We start from the raw sequence: 17,929 nt of genomic DNA, 5'->3' as shown, positions 1-17,929 counted from the left end.
TCCCAGATCTTGTCTTTCCCAAGAGTCCTATTTGGATTCCAAATTGGAGTTATGCAAAACAAAAATAAACTGCTCTTCTTTCCAATTACCACCCAGCAAGTAGAGTATACATAGCCCAGAAATCAGAATTATAAAAAATGCTGAAATATCAGAACTGCAAATTCAAAATAATCTATTCATTGCCCATGATGTGAGAGACATTGGGATGGGATTGGTGTAATGTGTTCCTAATCTAAGGAAGCTTACTCTCCAGTGGGAGAGAGCGAGTGACTGCCCTCAGGGAGGCTAAACCAGGAGAAGAAACAAGACAAGCATGCATTAAACAATAGTGGACACATGCTGCATTGTAAGCATTAAATTATAAACTAGAGTTTCTAATGCAGGGACTCAGAAGAGATGATATAGTCAATGAAAGCTTGTGTGCAGGGTGGGGGAACATTTGGGCCAAAACCTTTGACGTTTAAGGAAGACTAACCAACATCTTTTATTCTTCCTGCACATAATGATCAAGTGTGTCAAAACTCAAAGCAGCAGCTAGATGTACTGATGCCTTCCCTGTCAGAAAGCATGTAGTGCTCTCTGAACTCATCTGCTATTCCTAGTACAGATTTTACTCGGGTTCCATCTCATTCAAAGACAACATTAACTATTCTTGGGTAAGAGTAAATTCTGGAAATGGAATAGTAATAAAGAGGTAGTAATAAAGACTAGTAATAAAGAGGTTTGATGTGAGAAAGATTTTAAAATTCTAAATCATATTTGGACTAGGCAACCTCAGAGGTGTCTCCTCTGAGATGGGACTTCATCCCTTCTCCCTGAGCACATCACCGCGAAGCCAGAACAACCACACTCCACTGTTGGCACGGAATTCACAATGCTCCCCTTATGGATGGCACACTGATCTGCAGTGAAGCTCTGCACATTTGTGCAACCAAACCTTCAATCTTCTAGACAAGAAGTTCTTGATCAGCCTTTGAGGAAGGGACCTATGGTCTCTCTGAAATCATGTGGCTTACTGGTGTATTCATGGCTTTCTTAGCATTTTTCCACAGCTGTCATCAACTTCTCAAGGGGTTCCATGATGCCTCCCTACTCCCACCATCCCCCAAGAGTTGAAGAACCTGTATTCTAAATCTGTCAGGGTCAATTTTCTATTTATATCACTTCAAATGACTGCACTCCAATCATAATTAAAGAAAAAGAAAAAAGAAAGACAAATTTGAATATTCCAGTGTTTCTTACCTCCTAACAACAACCAAGTACTAACTTGCAAGTTTGGCTTTTATACTTCTTAATAAATAAATTATATTTAGATAATTTTCAAATGCAGATTTTTCCTGTTCCAATGCCTAAAAATTATTCATTTGTCAGACTTGGTGAATAATGGTCTTGATTGTATCACTTTGTATTTATTGCCTAGTGACATTTTGTTGTTTACTGAGCACTATATAAGGAGAAGTACATAAACCCTGTTACTTTGGAACTTTTAATCAAATTGTTTTAATAAGGGAGATTCTAAAACTAACCCACCCTGATAGAATAGAGGAGATTAGGTTACAAATGGTCCCAAGGAAAATGTATTCCAAACAAACTCAGGTTCTGTTTTATGCATTCTTAAGACAGGGGACTTGTAACAGATTGCTGTAGGATCAGAAGGAGACTGAAAGGTAGGAAAATATGATCTCATTGTCTATTTTACTCACACACTAACTTCCACTTCTCAAAGCCTTAGTTTATTCTATAGCTTGGGTATGGCGTTGCTTGCTTTATCTACCTTACAGTTATTATGACCACATGAATGATTTTTAAAACATACTGAAGATTCCAAAATGTCATTTTCTCTCCTGGCCTCCCTGGATCCTTACTCAGTCTCCACCCACACGAGCCACTGCAGGACCCCTGGCAGGATGTTACTGTACATCTACCAGTACTCATTTCAGCAACAGTTACTTACAGAAAACCAGAAGCCACAGGTAGGGCAAAAGACCTGCATGCCTAGCTCTAGTCTGTGCAACTTAATTTTTGGAAACAAATATACGATTCTGTTCAGAAAGCACTTTAAGACACTGAAAACATGCAATTCCACTATAAAGAGTCATTCCACAAAGCCAGTTGGGTTTACTATACGCACTTTTTCCATTTTAGCACTTTCATCTATAGATCATTAAATTGTCTTCCCATAACATTTGCTATCTTATTCCAGCCTTTTTCTCATTAAAAAAACACTGAGGTAGCAGAATGAACTTTGTTTCTTCAACTTTCACTGGTCTGAATTTTTACCATTAGCCTGTGCTATGACTTGATACCCCTCTGCCATTCTTTGTGTGCCTGACTCATTTTTCCCTTTACTTCTCAGCTTGTGCCAGCCACTGCCACTGAAATTATCAAGAGCCAATCTGCCATGCTTAGCCTCATTTGTTTCCATCACAGCATAATTTATCATGATTTCATTTTCTGGGTTTTGGGGGTTCTGTTTGTACACGTTTCTTTCACAAATTTATAAGCTTCATGGAGGCTAGACACCATGTGTGTTCACAATTAGAACTCCAGCGTATAAACAAGAAATGGGGCTGGTGTGGATGCTGTTCCATTACCATATAATGGGCTTTCAATAAGTACTTACCACAGGGAAAGAAATAGGCAAGTGGAGTATGAGTAGTAAATTTTGTCTCCCATGTGCTTGTAATAAAGTACAAATTTGGTTTGCTTATTTTATAAAGATTTCTCTAGCAAGTATAAATCTAAAAGAATTTTTTTACTAAGTTTGGGAGCTCCAAACCTGCACTACCCAATACAGCAGCCAGTAACCACAGGTCACTAATGCATGTTGAAATGAGGCCAGTTTGAGCTGTGACATAAATGTAAACTATACACTAAGATTTTAAACCTCAATATGAGAAAAAGAACATAAAACATTTCACTTTTTATTTCAACTCCATAATGAAATGACATTTTAATGTATTAAAATTAATTTATGAACTTTATTTTCTTATGAAGTTACTGGAAAATTCAAACTCCCTATGTGGTTTGTATTACATTTCTATTGGGTGATGCTGGTCTATAATAATAGTCTGACCCTCAACATTATGTAGTCAACAACATTTTTATGCTATGGCTCTTTTTTTAATCCACCTATAATGGAACATATGGAAGTCTCAAAGCTACTTTAAAATTTTTTTATATCATCTACATTATTTTTATCTCATGCAAATTTTAAGAAATTTCCCAGGTATAAACTATAATACTCAGTCTCTTGGGGTGGAAAAGATTTTCACACAACTTGAGGGTCATTGTTTGCAAATCCTTTAATTCCACCTACAGGGTCATAATTTAGGGTACCATGACCTTCTATCTGTACAACTGAAACAACTTCCTAACTAGTCTTCCATTCAAACTCACTTACCCTGCTCCCCACAATAGCCAGAGTGATCATTCTAGAGTCCAAGTCTTACCCATTACCATTTTGCTTAAAAATGCCTATAGTTTTCTACTGACCTCAGAAAAAACCTAGCTCCTTTATCCAATCTGCCATTGCTCATACAATATGGGTCCTGCTCACCTCTCCTGCCTACTTTCACTGATTATTCCCTCCCTATGCTCCACACTCTATACCTTTGGAATTTGTTGCAGTTCTGTAGAGGTGACAATGCTTCCCATGCTTTTGAACTTTGCTTCTTCTGTCGGAGCCCACGCCCATCACCCCCTCTCACCTAATCAACTCCTACTCTATTCTCCTTTTAGGGGTAGAGAAGGAGGCCAGGGTGTAGTGCATGGGATTCAATAGGAAGACACCTCTGTCCTCCAGAAACCTGTACCTTGCTGTTATAGGGCTGAGGTCTATCAGGGTGGATATACACTGCAAGCAAACATGCCTGACTCCAAGCATGCCCTAAGCTCACTCCATGATTCTCCCACTGAATCCTTGCCACAAACCTGTGCAAAGACAGGCACAGCTGAAGCTTATGTTTACCTAAGCACTATGTGTTTGGGCTTGTTCTAAGAAGTGCACATACATTATCCCAGACCTCAGGGCATCTCTCGGAGGTAGGTACTATTATTATCCTATTTACCAACAGGGAACTGAAGCCCAGATGGATTTAGTAAATCACCCAGCTCCATAGCTGAAGGTTTGGGCTTCTGAGGTTTGACTTTACAGCCTCTAATGACTTGTGGCAGGTATAGTCTTCATTTTAGAGATGAGGGAATAGAAATTTACCCAGGTTAAATAACTCACCCATCATGGTCAAGTCAGAATTTTAAAAACCCACTTGATGTCCCATCATGTGCATAATTCTGTCATTACACTTGTATTACAACTGCCTACTGACTTGTTGACATCTCCCATTTGACTGGAACCTCCAGCTCTTTGTTTTACTTAAACAGATTTTAGTTATAAGAAGTATTAGATTAACAGAAAATTAAATAGTATAAAGAACTGGTACAGGTGCACACCTGTAATCCCAGTGACTTAGACTGAGGCAGGAGGATTGCAAATTCAAGGACAGTCTCAGCAACTTAGCGTGTACCTGCATCAAAATGAAAAGGGCTGGGGATGCAGCTCAGTGGTAAAGTGCCCCTGGGTTCAATCCCCAGTACTGTAAAACAAAAAACTCTTGCATACCTCTTGCAAAGTTTCTCCTATTATGAACATCTTATGTTACTGTGGTACACTGGTTATAATTAATGAACCAATATTGACACATAGTTATTTTAACTAAAGCCAGTGTTTATTCAGCTTTCCTTAGTTTTTACCTAATGTCCTTTTTCTGTTCTAGAACCCCATGTACACAGCCCTTGGTTGTCATGTCTCCTTAGCCTCCTCTTGGCTGTGAGTTTCTCAGACTTTCCCTGCTCTGATCTTGACAGCTTTGAAGAACACCAGGCAGGTATAGTGTAGGATGCTCCTTTTGGGATTCACTTGATGCTGTTCCCAGGATTGCAGCCCACAAAACAAAGTGCCATCTTCATCACATCATGTCCATCAAGTACCTACTATCAACACGACTTGTGTTCATGCTGACCTAGAAGTCACTGGGAACAGTTTACACTGAAGCAGTGGGAAAGATGCCCATTGACTGCGCTCCTTGAAGGTATGTTACCTACATAATTTATTTGGAGTTCTTCTGCATGGGATACTATTTCTCCCCTGCTGCATTTATTAATGTATTTTTCATATACTTATATCAGTATGAATATTTACTTTATACTTTGGGAAATAATCTAATTTTATGTTATTGCTCAAACTGTTGTTCTTTGGCCATTGGGGCTCTTTTACTTGTGTTTCTGCATCCTTTTGACACATTTCTATATGTAGTCACCTTCGTCTATATAAACATGGCATCTGCAACTCATAACCACACGGGTCATTCTGGCTTCCTCCCCTTACTTATTTATCTATAAATTCCCACTCCAACAGTGAGAAATGACTGTCAGTTTTTATGGGCAGAATTGGTACCTTGTTCACTGCCATATCCCAAGTACAATGCTTGGAACATATAATGTATATGTTGGCCTGGTATTGAGTTTATCCCATAATCTCAATTCTGAAAGGGACTACACATAAATTTGCAAATGTTACAAAATATAGATTTCAAAGACTAAAATCACAACAATTTATCAGGGCAACAGTACAAGAGGGTGCACTAACAAAGGTCTGATTTAAGTGTTTTTATTCAACCCAGTGAAGGGAAAATGACAGTAATACATCTAAGCCATGCAAAAAGGATTCAGTCTTCCCTGAAAAGGATTCAAGTGGCATAAAATGGTTTGTTTCTCCACAGCAATTTACATTTATTAAAATAGATAATAGGCATAATCATTGTCAAAATAGAGCCCCTACCCTGAACAATACGTTCTCGAAGTTCCTGACAAACAGGCACAAAGCCATGGCAGATTAGACTCTTAAGTGGAGGATCACTTTAACAGCCCAGCAGAAAAACCAATCTCACACTTCTGGGAAGGAAAATAAGACCTGAGAACAGGCTTTGAAGGCAGAGGGTGAAGTACAAAGGGAAAGGTGCTAACGTGATGAATCCGCTAGAAGGGAAGCTGGGCTCCAATGACACTCTGCATTAATGATGCTAATTTATGTCTGGATAAGTGCGTGTGCATGACACAGAGGAAATTTCAAGAGATCTATGCTATACCGTGAAGGAGCTCATCCTGAATCTCTTGCAAGGCACGTGCTTTACACAGGGACTGCTTCACATGGGCATATATTATGCACATTCCATGTCATTTTCATATGAACAAATCACTTGTCTCCTTAAACCTCTTCGACACCCTTTCCAATCTATTTTTGCAGTGCAGCCAGAATGATCTTTTTTGAAAAACAAATCTGATCACTACTCATCCTCCACACATTTAAATATTTTAACAGTTTCTTTTTACTCCTACCCTGAAAAGCAGAAAGAATTCACATATCTTCAAGGCTCTGCAGGACGTGGCTTCTGATTAATGCCCACCCTGCAGGAACTCAAGCCATAGGGCCACCTTGCACTTCCCTGAACACACGTGTTCTACTGCACTCTAGGCCCCTTATACATGTGGTTTCCTCTGTCTGGTTGTCCCTTCTCCAGGGAAGCCTTCCCTGCCTGACCAGCCCTCTTACTACACACCATCATGGCACCACGAACTCTTCCTTGAACGAATTTGTCACAGTTGCACATTTGTCCTTGTTATTCTTTGATTAATGTATTTTCCCAGAGGGCCTTGCCACTCTGTGTTCCTGGTACCTAGCTCCATGCCTGGCACACAGTAAATGCCCAGTAAATATCTACTAAATGAGCGAATCACCAGCATCCACCCACCGTGTTGTCAAGGTTTTCCTGAGCGTTAGAACTCACTCTTCTTTGTATTCTGAGGAGTATGTTATTTCACACCAGAAATTTGATTGGTTACCATAGAGATGAGTATAAGAAATATTGCTGCTAGGCTTTGGTAGTTTCCAAAGAAACAGGAGATCTTTATTTACTGTATGGGCCATTAATGTGTTGAAATGAATTATGTGGAAATGGCATGTAGGGATCAACCACTGATGGGATGGTACTCATTGGTGGCCAGGTTCTATCCTTTAAGATCACTGTTATCAAGTAATTTTGCTTTATTTCACAATGCTCAAATACTATGCTGGTTTATAAGCTGAAATCATTGGGCCCAATTTCATTTAACATTCAATAACTATTTACTGAGCATAGTTGTTACACACCAGGTACTTTTAGAGGATTACGTACGTGCTAAGGGAGAAAGGCTCTTACCTTCAAATGGAGGAGAGAGCCAATACACTAACAAGCATACAGCATCATTGCTGATTGTTATTAGTGATTAAAAGGAAAGAAATCCTGTTCTGTATGAGCAAGATCATTCTATTATTTCATCATGATCTTAACTGATCCAAATGCCACACTGGGCTAACCTGCATTCTTATTGCTTCATCGTACCAAGTAGTTCAGAATATTTCCTTTTAACTTCATGAAGAAGTAAAGGATTTTATACGTTACTGTCATTTTCCATAGCATTTAAATGTATGTATTTTCTTAAATAAACAACCAGGAAATAAGGTCTAGATATCACAGGGAGTCATTATAACTTCTTGACATTTCCATTGCTAGTTTTTCCCCATTTTTTTTAATTAGTGCATTACAATTATATATAATGGTGGTATTAATTACTCCACATTTGTACATCCACACAATATAAAATATAATTTGGTCAGTACTATTCCCCAGTACTTCCCCTTCTCCTTTATTGATAGTTTTTGGGGGTTTTTTTTGTTTTCTTTTTTTTTTTTTTTGGGTACTGGGGGTTGAACTCAGGGGCATTGACCACTGAGCTACAGTCCCAGTCCTAATTTGTATTTTATTTAGAGAGAGGGTCTCACTGAGTTGCTTAGCATCTCACTTTTGCTGAGACTGGCTTTGAACTTGTAATCCTCCTGCCTTGGCCTCCCAAGCTGCTGGGACTACAGGCATGCACCACAGCCCCCAGCTTATTGACAGTTCTTATGAACTCCAGAAGATCAAAATCCTTGTTCTCCAAGATGCATATCTCAACAGTTTGAGGGATGAGTAACACATGGTGTAGTGATGCACAAAATAGAGAATGTAAATTTTACAAAGCATGGGTGAGGACTCAATAACCATTATGAACCTTGAGGTATAGGATAGTATTTATAGTTCCACTGGTCCTCAATATTTATGTGTTAAAATGTTTGCTGAGTGAATGGTGAAGCTTTGAGAAAGGTGGCCAGTTGAAGTATGAGGCCAGAGTGAAGTCAAAAGAGAAAATTAAAACTGAAGTTGCTATCTTATCAAGAAGAAAAATCACAAAGAAAGGGCACCAAGAATAGTATCCTCTCCATCCACTTTGACTAAGGTTGCAGGATTGTGAGGAGCAAGGAAACTGGGAGACTCAGGAACTGACCCCAGCTGCCCCAAAGTGCTACAGCTCAAGACTAATCCTTCAGTCCACTGTGACGGGTGGAGAAGGACAATCAACAAATTGATAAATTCTTCTGTTTACACTCCTGAACAAAAAACTAATTTGCTTTCAACCTAACAAATCATAGCTTGATTACAGGTCATTAGTGACCATTAATACATAAAACTGTTTGCATTTCATGTACATCTGAATGACAGCCTTGCCTTTCACACTAGCTCAGTCAAGCTTTCAAAGGGGGAAAAAAAAAAAACCCTTATCTGGCTTAAGCAAGACAAAACAAGCTAACAATTAACCTTTGGAATTGAACTATGACACAGAAGACTTCATTATTTTGGTTCATTGTTGTTCTGTGTACTGGAGAATCAGCCATTCCCTTTGTAGAGGAGATGTATATTTTTGTGCCAAAAGATTGTGCAACTGCCTTTTTCCAATCATTCTCAGTAACTCCCAGTGACTGATGCACTGGCCAGCAACACAGATCTGCTTCTGTGGTACCAGTGCAGACCATCCTCAACACACAGCATGATGACTGATTAGAGTCCAGATAAATGCAGGGAGCACCTTGAGAAATAACAGAAGGGTCAGGAAGTCTATCTGGTTTTACAAAGAAAAGTGGTGGCAGAGTACAGAACACACATATCAACTGGGTAATCTAGAATTTTTAGAAGTCCAATTGGAGTTTTGGATTATTCATATTAGGAGCCAAGATTCTTAAAAAGAATTGGATAATTGCCAAACCTCCATTCACTTTGTGCTGAGAAGTACAGAGGGGCATGGACTGAAAAACAGGGATTACCAATTTCAGAAATGTTTGAGATTTTTTTTTTTTTTTTTTTTTTGGTACTAGGGATTGAACCCAGGGGCATTTAAGCACAGAGTCACATCTCCAGTTTGAGACAGGGTCTTGCTAAATTGCTGAGCTGGCTTTGAACTTGCAATCCTCCTGCCTCAGACTCCCAAGCCACTGGAACTATAGGCATGCACCACCGCACCCAGTTATTTGAGCAGTAACCATTTCTAACAAATATCACTTAGGAGTAAGCTCATGATCCATCTCATCTAATGTCCTGTTGCCTCATAAAAAGTCCCCCAGGGAACTCATGAGTACACTAGCATGGCAACCATCAAATTAGAGGCATTTCTAACAAGGCAAGTATAGCAGTCCACATAGCATCAGCTGCACTTTTACTTTTTATCCTGGACTGGCTTCTGAACACCTTGGCTCTTGCTTCAGCTCAATAAGGACAGGGGCAACATTGAGTTCCATGCAATTCAAAAGGCCCTTGCAGAGCAGTTATCCTGTTCATCTTTATATGAACCTTATGGAAAAGATTATGAATGGTAAGGGAGTGATGGAAAATGCAGTCTCTAAAGTCCAACTTATTAATTTTCAAATCCTGGCCTTTCTAATAACTTTCAGGTGGAACTTGAACAAGTTACTTTACCTTTCCAGGCTTCAGTTTTCCCATTTGCAAACACACTACAGTACCTACCTTACAAGGTGACTGTTAAGCTACAATAGGTTTAGTACCCTAAATACATAATAAGAGCTCAATAAATATTTACTGGTATTACTAAAGTAGGTGCTCAACAAATAATGAATTAAAGAATAGATGCCAAACTCTCTTCTTACCAATCTGCTGCTGCATATTCAAGTACTATTTCTCATTAGGGCATATTTTGGGAAATCAGAGATAGCCTTATACAGCTATTAAATAATCTCAATCCCATGTTGAGAATTCAAGGCAATCTTAACCAAATTTGAGAGGAGTCCACTTCTGAAGAAAGTAGCTAAACTTATGAAAAAAAATACCTTTGAAGCCACTTCACACTCTATTATCACACACATGCTCATTTTATGCCTCACATTTGTTCACTAAATGACATATAACACTTTAATAGTTACCAACTTCTTGGCATTTTGAAAGGGCACTATCTTTGTATTTTAAAAGGATTTTTCAGGAACATTTGGGTTTGATGAGGTACAGTGAGAGGTAGGTATTCATTCTTGCCATTCTTCCTCACAAGCGCTTCAAAATTCCAACTCTCAACAGTCCCTTTTTTATTTGCAGATTATGTGCTTTTTAAAAATTTGAGTCTGACATAACAGATATGACCAAGTAACACAATACTTCAATCCTTTCTCCTCCTTTCCCTCTTGATAAAGGAAGAAAAAGGGGCACAAATGTTGGAAATCCATTCCAAGCTTTTCCAGTTTCATCCCATTACAATAACATCATCAAGAGCCAAGCAAATCCTCAATCAATATCATATTGGAATTCATTGAAAGTGTTACTGGTTGGTATGAAATGAACAAAAAGGTACATTGAAATTACGAAAGATACAAAGCCTTTATTAAAATAGGTCAGACAAAAATTTTAAATTTTCTATAGCCAGGGAAGAGCTGAACTACACCTCATACCATATACACACCCAGGTATTATTTAAAAGTAAATCCTGGTGGTCTCTTATCATCTTATATTTAAAAAACACAATAAGAACTATTATGGAGAGGGGACTGAGAATGTAACTCAGTGTTAGAGTTCTTCCTTAGCATGTGTGAGACCCTGGGTTTAATTCCTAGCACTGCCAAAAAAAATTGTATATAATTTTATATATGTATATATATAATATGCAAGGAGTCCACCATAAACATAGAAAGTTAAAAGGTTGCATGGCTCCTTCAGGACATCAATGCCTGACACTTTTTCCCCCCACAGGCTGATGGAGGGTATATATAAACACACACACACACATACATACATATACGTATAAACATGCAAGCACATAGACCTGCCCTTGCTTTTCTTCCCTTTTTGGTCTTTGACCACTTTTAGATTTCACTCGTCCTGTGATACACATTTATTGGGAAATTTTCCCCATTCCTTTCTGAAAGGGAGTGCTTCTGAGTTTTATCCTTTCATTTGTCTCAACATTTGTGTCAACCACTATTACAAACTCTACCTTTAGGGAGGATCTCTGATGATTCTTTTTCTTAAATCAAAATACAGTTCTTCCGTACAAATTTTCCCCCAGGACCCAAACTTACAGCCAAATGTGAAGACCACAAAGATAAATAGCTTTACCACATACAGTTTGAAGTCTTCATGCCAGTTTAGCCAAACAGGTGCAACTGCTTAGGGGTTACCATGAGAGGGTTTCCAATTATTTAATACAGGTTCATGGTTACTGTTTTTCCTACAGTGACTTCTAGGTGGACTTTCTCATTCAAAATTACCCATTTATTGAGATTCTTTCTTTGTTCATTATATACAAAGTAAGATGGCCATATTATCTACATCTTTGTCTCCTGGCCCCAAACCTTTTTCTTTGTTCAAGCAATTAATACCTGTCTAGTTCACTAGCCTATTCAACATGTCCCTCCAGTATCAATAAAGCAGGTTCCACTTTTGTCTAACCAATGTTCTCTCTCCTGGTAAGTTCAAAATCAGTCATAATTTATCATCTCCATGTATTTTTGGTCAAAATATGTTCTCAGTTCTTAAAACCATAAGTCAAACTATGTCTCATGTGTAACTTTTTTTTTTTTTTTTTCAGTAGCAGGAATTGAACACAGGGGCACCTAACCACTGAGCAATATTTCAAGCCCCTTTTTCATATTTTATTTAGAAACAGGGTCTTGCTAATTTGCTTTGAGCAACCCTAAGTTGCCGAGGCTGGCATTTAAACTTGTGATCCTTCTGTCTCAGCCTCCCCAGCCCCTAGGATTATAGGCATGACCCACTGCACCCAGTTTCATGTATAATAACTTTTAATCATATGAATCAATTTACTAGGGTCTCAAGGAATAACTTAAGCAATTGAACTATGCAGCACGTCCTTATTGCTATTTTATCAAGAACAGTAAGTATAAATAATAGTACTAATACCTTTATTTCCATAGGTGCTTTCATCTGGATAATTCATGCTTCATTATTGTGCCACTACTCTCTGTCTCAGGCTCTCCCTTGGCTCCTGTGACAAACACGGGGTTCAGATCCAGACTCCAGGAGGTAGCGATGCTTCAACTTTTGGCAACATATAGGCGCACTTACACACTTCCCGCATCCCCCCACAGTCTGCCCAGGTGAGGTGGTCCTGCCCTGCCAAAATCCAGGCTACAGAGGGGACACAATCAACACCACAAAAACTTCCTGTGCTCTGTCCCCTCAACTGGAGGTGGACTGCCCTCTGAAATTTGGGGACATTGAGTAAACAGCTCTTAAGGTGTTGCTCTGGATCAGCGGGGGCAACAGCACCATCCAGGAAACCGAGAAAGCCCTCCGAGGCCCCATCACAGACCAATTATACCAGAAACTAGGGGTGGTGCCTGACAATTTGTAGTTAACAAGCGAATCAGGTGATTCCAGTGTACATTAAGGATTGAATGCAGCTAGGGTTCTGTGGAGGCTGCAGTGGTGAGGCCAGGGGTCTTCACATAGCTAAAGGAGATCCCCGTGGCAGGAAGCTAAACATTTGGGGTCTGGCTTTATAGGGCAGAGCTAGGAGTAAGGGGGAAACCTGTGGGACTGTTCTGGTGCAGAACAGCTTGTGCATCTGAACTGTTCAGAGGCAGGAACACATCATCTCACTGATTAGAAACAGCTGCATTGTGGGAGGCCTGGGGTTCAATCCCCAGCAGCTGAGGGAAAAAAGAGAAAGCTCTCAAAGTGTTCAGATGTATGCTCTGAATAAAGTAGTACAAGGAGAAACAACAAAAAAAAATGCAAGATTAAAAAGTAAAAAGCAAAACAAAATGAGGCCTTAATGGGAAGCTTCAACATACCATTAACACAGAAAGAGGTTTATAATTAACCTGCTGGCATTAATTTTTAATAACTTAAAGCTCTTGCCTTTAAAACCCACCTTACTGATGCTGCATTGAATAGATAATGGATTTTACTTTCCTCAGTGTTTTATTTCATATTCAGAAAAGGGCAATGGGAGGGCTGGGGTTGTGGTTGGGTGGTAGAGCACTTGCCTAGCATGTGTGAGGCACTGGGTTTGATTCTCAACACCACATAATTAAATAAAGGTATTGTGTCCATCTACAACTAAAAAATATCAGAAAAAGAAATGGGCAGTGGTGGGCTTAGATTCTCACAAATTCCAGCCCCAAAGGTTATTATTTAAAAGGAATCAAATCACTACATGCCAGAAGTGATACTGGATCAAAGATTAAGCTTGGGGTGTTAACTTATTCATGTTGTTTTGTAGTTAAAACAACTTCTTTCAACAGAAATGTTATACTTTAAGACTTAGAGATAACTGTACTTAAATGAAAATACAACCTAACATTACTTAGCAAATACTACACACTTTGCACCTGGGACCGTCCTGAGCACACTACATGCACTGTTGTGTTTCGTGTTCACAATGGCTTCATGAAGTGCAGAACTGTCATCCTCATCTTAGAGATGGGGCACTTGGTCTTAGAGAGGTTAAGTAATTTGTCTGAAGACACAGAACTAGTAAATGGTAGAACCAGTCATTTACCGAGTCTCTGTTCTTTACCCACATAAGTATATCTTTTAATGTAATTTTGAACTCTAGGGATTAAGAGAGGAGGAAGAATATATGGTCTGGGCAAATAACACTTAGGACCATTTAAATATTCTAGAAATATGGCAAACAACCAAGCAACTACTTATTGAATGTTCAATGCACATGAGGGACTCAACTAGCCATGGTACAACCGTAGTGTCAATCCTCACAAACACCACAGCAGCAAATCACTGTTATTTTACATATGGGAAGCTGTGGTTGATAATTTCATAAACCTATATTCTTACTAAAGATTTCACTGCTCACATAATGAAATGGAGACAAGGCAAAAGACAAACACTGTGTAAAAACCAGGCATCAGATGTAGCTTCCTCGCCCTCACATTATGTTTCTGTGAAGAGCTGTCTAGAACACCTGTTTTCTTACTTGTTCCAAGTAACAGATATTTGTGAGTTAGATATTTGGGTGTAGTGTGTAGCCATGAAATAGAACCAACTCCATTGGCTTCTCCATCCCAAAGTTCAGCTCTTTGAGGCTTGTAGCACTGGCCAGAAATGTGGCCCCAAGACTATTCCATTTGGTAATAGTAACGGTCAATGATCTCAGCAACAAAGTGCATCTCGTACCCAAGCCCAAAAGTCAAGGGGCTTGGACCATGCACAAAAAGATAAATACTGCATGTCCTCACTCATGTGGAAATAAAAAAAAAATTGAGTTCTTAGAAGTGAAATAGAACAGTGATCACTAGTGGGCAGGAAAAGAGAGGAAGGAGAGAAGAGGAAGGAGAAAAAGTGAGTGTTTGGAGAGGGGTGGCGAAGACATGGCACAAAATTACATGCCAAAGCAAACCAACAGGAATTAGAAGAAGAAAAAAGAGGATACAGTACACAAAGTTGCTCCACCCAGAGAACTTTATACCAAGAGTGTCAGTAGCCACCATCTTGTGGCAATTTGGCAAGAATGAGCACCATTTTCCAAGAATCTGAGATTTCATCTAGTTGGGACGTCATTGAGAGGTGATTTATCTAGTCTTGTAGTATCATGGAAACAGCCCTGTTTTAGGCATCAAAATGTCTGACCTAAGTATTTTCTCTACCATAAATTAGGTATGTGATCATAAGCAAGTTGATCAACTCCAATGGATCCATTTCCTTATTGAGGAAATGAGAATAAATAAAACAGTCTTCATGTTCATTGTACCTAGTAGATAAAAGCTGTGAAAATACACTGCAGAAATCTAAAAGCTCTTCACAAGTGTAAGATGGCATTACTGTTTGATGTAACTTCTTCCTTGTTCCAAAGATGACCATTTTGGATCAACTTGTTTAGTCAAGTTGGTTTACTAATAGATTAACTTAAAAGGCAAGAGGAAGGAGTATTCTTTAAAAAGTTGAAAGTTATCAGCAGTACCAAAAACATCTGTGGAACTGTTTGCTAAATTGTTTTGACAGTTAAGGGGGATTTGTTTCTAATGGCCTTACTTCCTTCTGAATGTGGCAAATCCCCAGATTAGCTCCTGTTAGTACGAAATAGCCAGACACACCTTTCTGTGAAAGCCAACGAGGAACATCACCAACCCACTATGTCAATGAACGAGACACAGATACTCTTAGTAGCTCAATAAGAAGGACTCAGTGTGTTTTGCCAAAGATGCCTTGGATTCCTATTCAAATTCTTGGGTGCCAAGTTATTTTCTCTTGCCTGTCTACATCAGAGTAGAATTTGTCCTATATGTAGTAAAAGGAGGTAGTGTGAAGGACATTTTTATGTATGGAAAAAGAATTCTATCTGGAGTTCACCTTGGAGAGGTGGATAAAGACAACATTGAATACTATCTTAACTGATTTTATACCTGTTAGAAGGATTCAACCAAGCCATTCAAAAGCAAAGACATGAAAATCCAGGAAACCAATTCTTTTTATGACTGCATTTACCTTGGACTATGATTAACCCTCAATTTGTGATGGATCATAATGGTTTGTGATGCAGTATCATCCTACTTTTCTTGTTCTGGTTCTTCTCTTAAAATATTTTGTAGGTCACCAACAACAGGTATAACTGAAGCAAAGGTTATGGTAATCTAACTATTCATTTTCCTTGGGCCTATACTTAGAAAAGCATATTCATTCTTTCAAGCCACTAGTAGTGGAGCTAGAAAAGTGCTGATCAATTGTTCTGACTCTGGCTCAAGGTCATCTTACCAAGTTTACTTTTCAGGGCACTGAAACCATGCAAGTTGCTTGGATCATGAAATCAAGGAAGAAAATCAAGGCTTTTCAGACATAAAACACACCATACTTCCCACAGTCAAGATTATTGCATGAGTGCACGGTGGCATTTTTCTGCTTCTCTGAAAAATGTGTCCATGCTCTGTCACTAACAACCATACTGCAATATGCTGCTCTCAAACAGTTACACCCATGCACAGACCTCTCCAGTAGGTCTGGTTGTCACTAATCCATTGATCAAACATTTTAAGACTGACTTTGGCAGAACATGCCAGAAATTCCTTCAGGGTAATTAAAACCACCTTCTGTGTCAATAAACACAGACTGTGAGATCTTTCCTGTGCAGAGGAGCTGGCTCTGACCTGCTGGCTCTAGGACATTTTTTCTTAAATGGGTTTTCCATCATTACAATTGATTTGCACTGACTCATCCAGACCCTTCCCAGGTCCCATATGAAAAGGTTGGCTGAGATATCATCTTACCCTTCTTTCAGCCAAGAGACAAGGACCAAAGGGGTTCTGAACCTAAGGCCAAGCTCACTGCCAAAACACTTTCACCCACCTTTGGGTAAAAGACATTGAAAAGGATTCTTGCTACAGAATTTGACAGTTCCTAGCATCCTTACCACTATTCTTCCAGGGTTCAAACTCATTTTCATTTGAAGGATTAGAAATGTGTATTCAAAGTAAAAAAAGAACTAAGGTGAATATTTACTACATTGATATCCAGAGACTTGTCCTCTGCAATAGTAGACCTTCCATGAATTGTTTTCAACACAGTGACAGCTTTATTGTTATTATGTAAACAATGTATGTTCTTATTCATAACTGTCATACACTGGAGGAAATAAAGATAAATAGTAGAAATTACTTAAAATTTTATCAACCTGATATAACCATCATTAATATTTTAGTAGCCATCTATTTCATAGAATTCTTTATGTACTCATACAGAATTTCATATAAAAGCAATTACACTATATATACACTTTTAATCATGGATATGGCTTCCCTTAATTATCTTTTAAAATATAGTCTTTTTTTTTTTTTTGCTTATGTGTTTCCTCCCCCCCATAGCCAATATTAATAACATTTTAGATATTTTTTATTGATTTCATTATATACCAACCCCTACAACATGAATGAAGTTTCAGTTGCTTAATAAATACTTGTTGAGTGGTTAAAGAATAGACTGAAAGAACAAGCACATAAACAGATGAATGGATGAAAGAATAAATAATAGGTTATGCTCTTAATTAGCCAGTAGAGATTCTAATTGATTAAAAAATATATATATCACAGACACCTTTTTTGACATCTCCCCTGTATCTTTTGACTTCAGTGGAGGGTAGAGAACCTAGCTTCAACATGCTTACAGAGATCTATCTACCCAAATGTACATTTCCAAGTAAAGAATTTGTAGGCTGCAGCCCTAACTAGAGAGAAGTCATCAATCCACTCTCAAATTGAAATCAAGTTAAAAAATCATGCACTAAGCACCTACATGCTAAGACTGTAGTACAGGGCAAAATAATGAAGCAAAGATGTGGTCACTGCCTTCTGAAAGTGTCTGTCTTATCAGGGAGACAATGTGCAGGATCTGCCTCATCCTGGCTGATTGAACTCAGGCCTTAGTTTCTACACTGTGAAATGGCGACAATACCTATACCTCACGGAATTGTGATGATTTAATAAAAACTTGAGAAATTCAGAAAACAACAACAACAAAAAAAATTTCTTGAAAAAAGAAAAAGCGGA

At 38.6% G+C, this 17,929-nt stretch overlaps 1 protein-coding gene across 9 annotated transcripts in view; it reads right to left on the bottom strand.

Moving 5' to 3' along the window:
• PPP2R2B (protein phosphatase 2 regulatory subunit Bbeta) overlaps window positions 1-17,929 on the bottom strand; it is a 465,343-nt gene that overhangs the window by 219,984 nt on the left and 227,430 nt on the right. For 2 of the 9 annotated variants that reach the window (XM_079144776.1, XM_079144775.1), the window contains exon 2: window positions 12,330-12,414. The exons of the other annotated variants lie outside the window; for them this stretch is intronic. In XM_079144776.1, coding sequence (XP_079000902.1) covers window positions 12,330-12,366 — 37 coding nt within the window. In that variant the 5' untranslated portion in view covers window positions 12,367-12,414. The remainder of the gene's footprint in view (window positions 1-12,329; window positions 12,415-17,929) is intronic. 9 annotated transcript variants of the gene reach the window in all.

Source organism: Sciurus vulgaris (assembly GCF_902686455.1).
Source record: "Sciurus vulgaris genome assembly, chromosome: 6".
NCBI classification, from domain to species: Eukaryota; Metazoa; Chordata; class Mammalia; order Rodentia; family Sciuridae; genus Sciurus; species Sciurus vulgaris.
The sequence above is the reverse complement of the archived record's forward strand: the minus strand, read 5'-3'. Positions and strand labels throughout refer to the sequence as shown.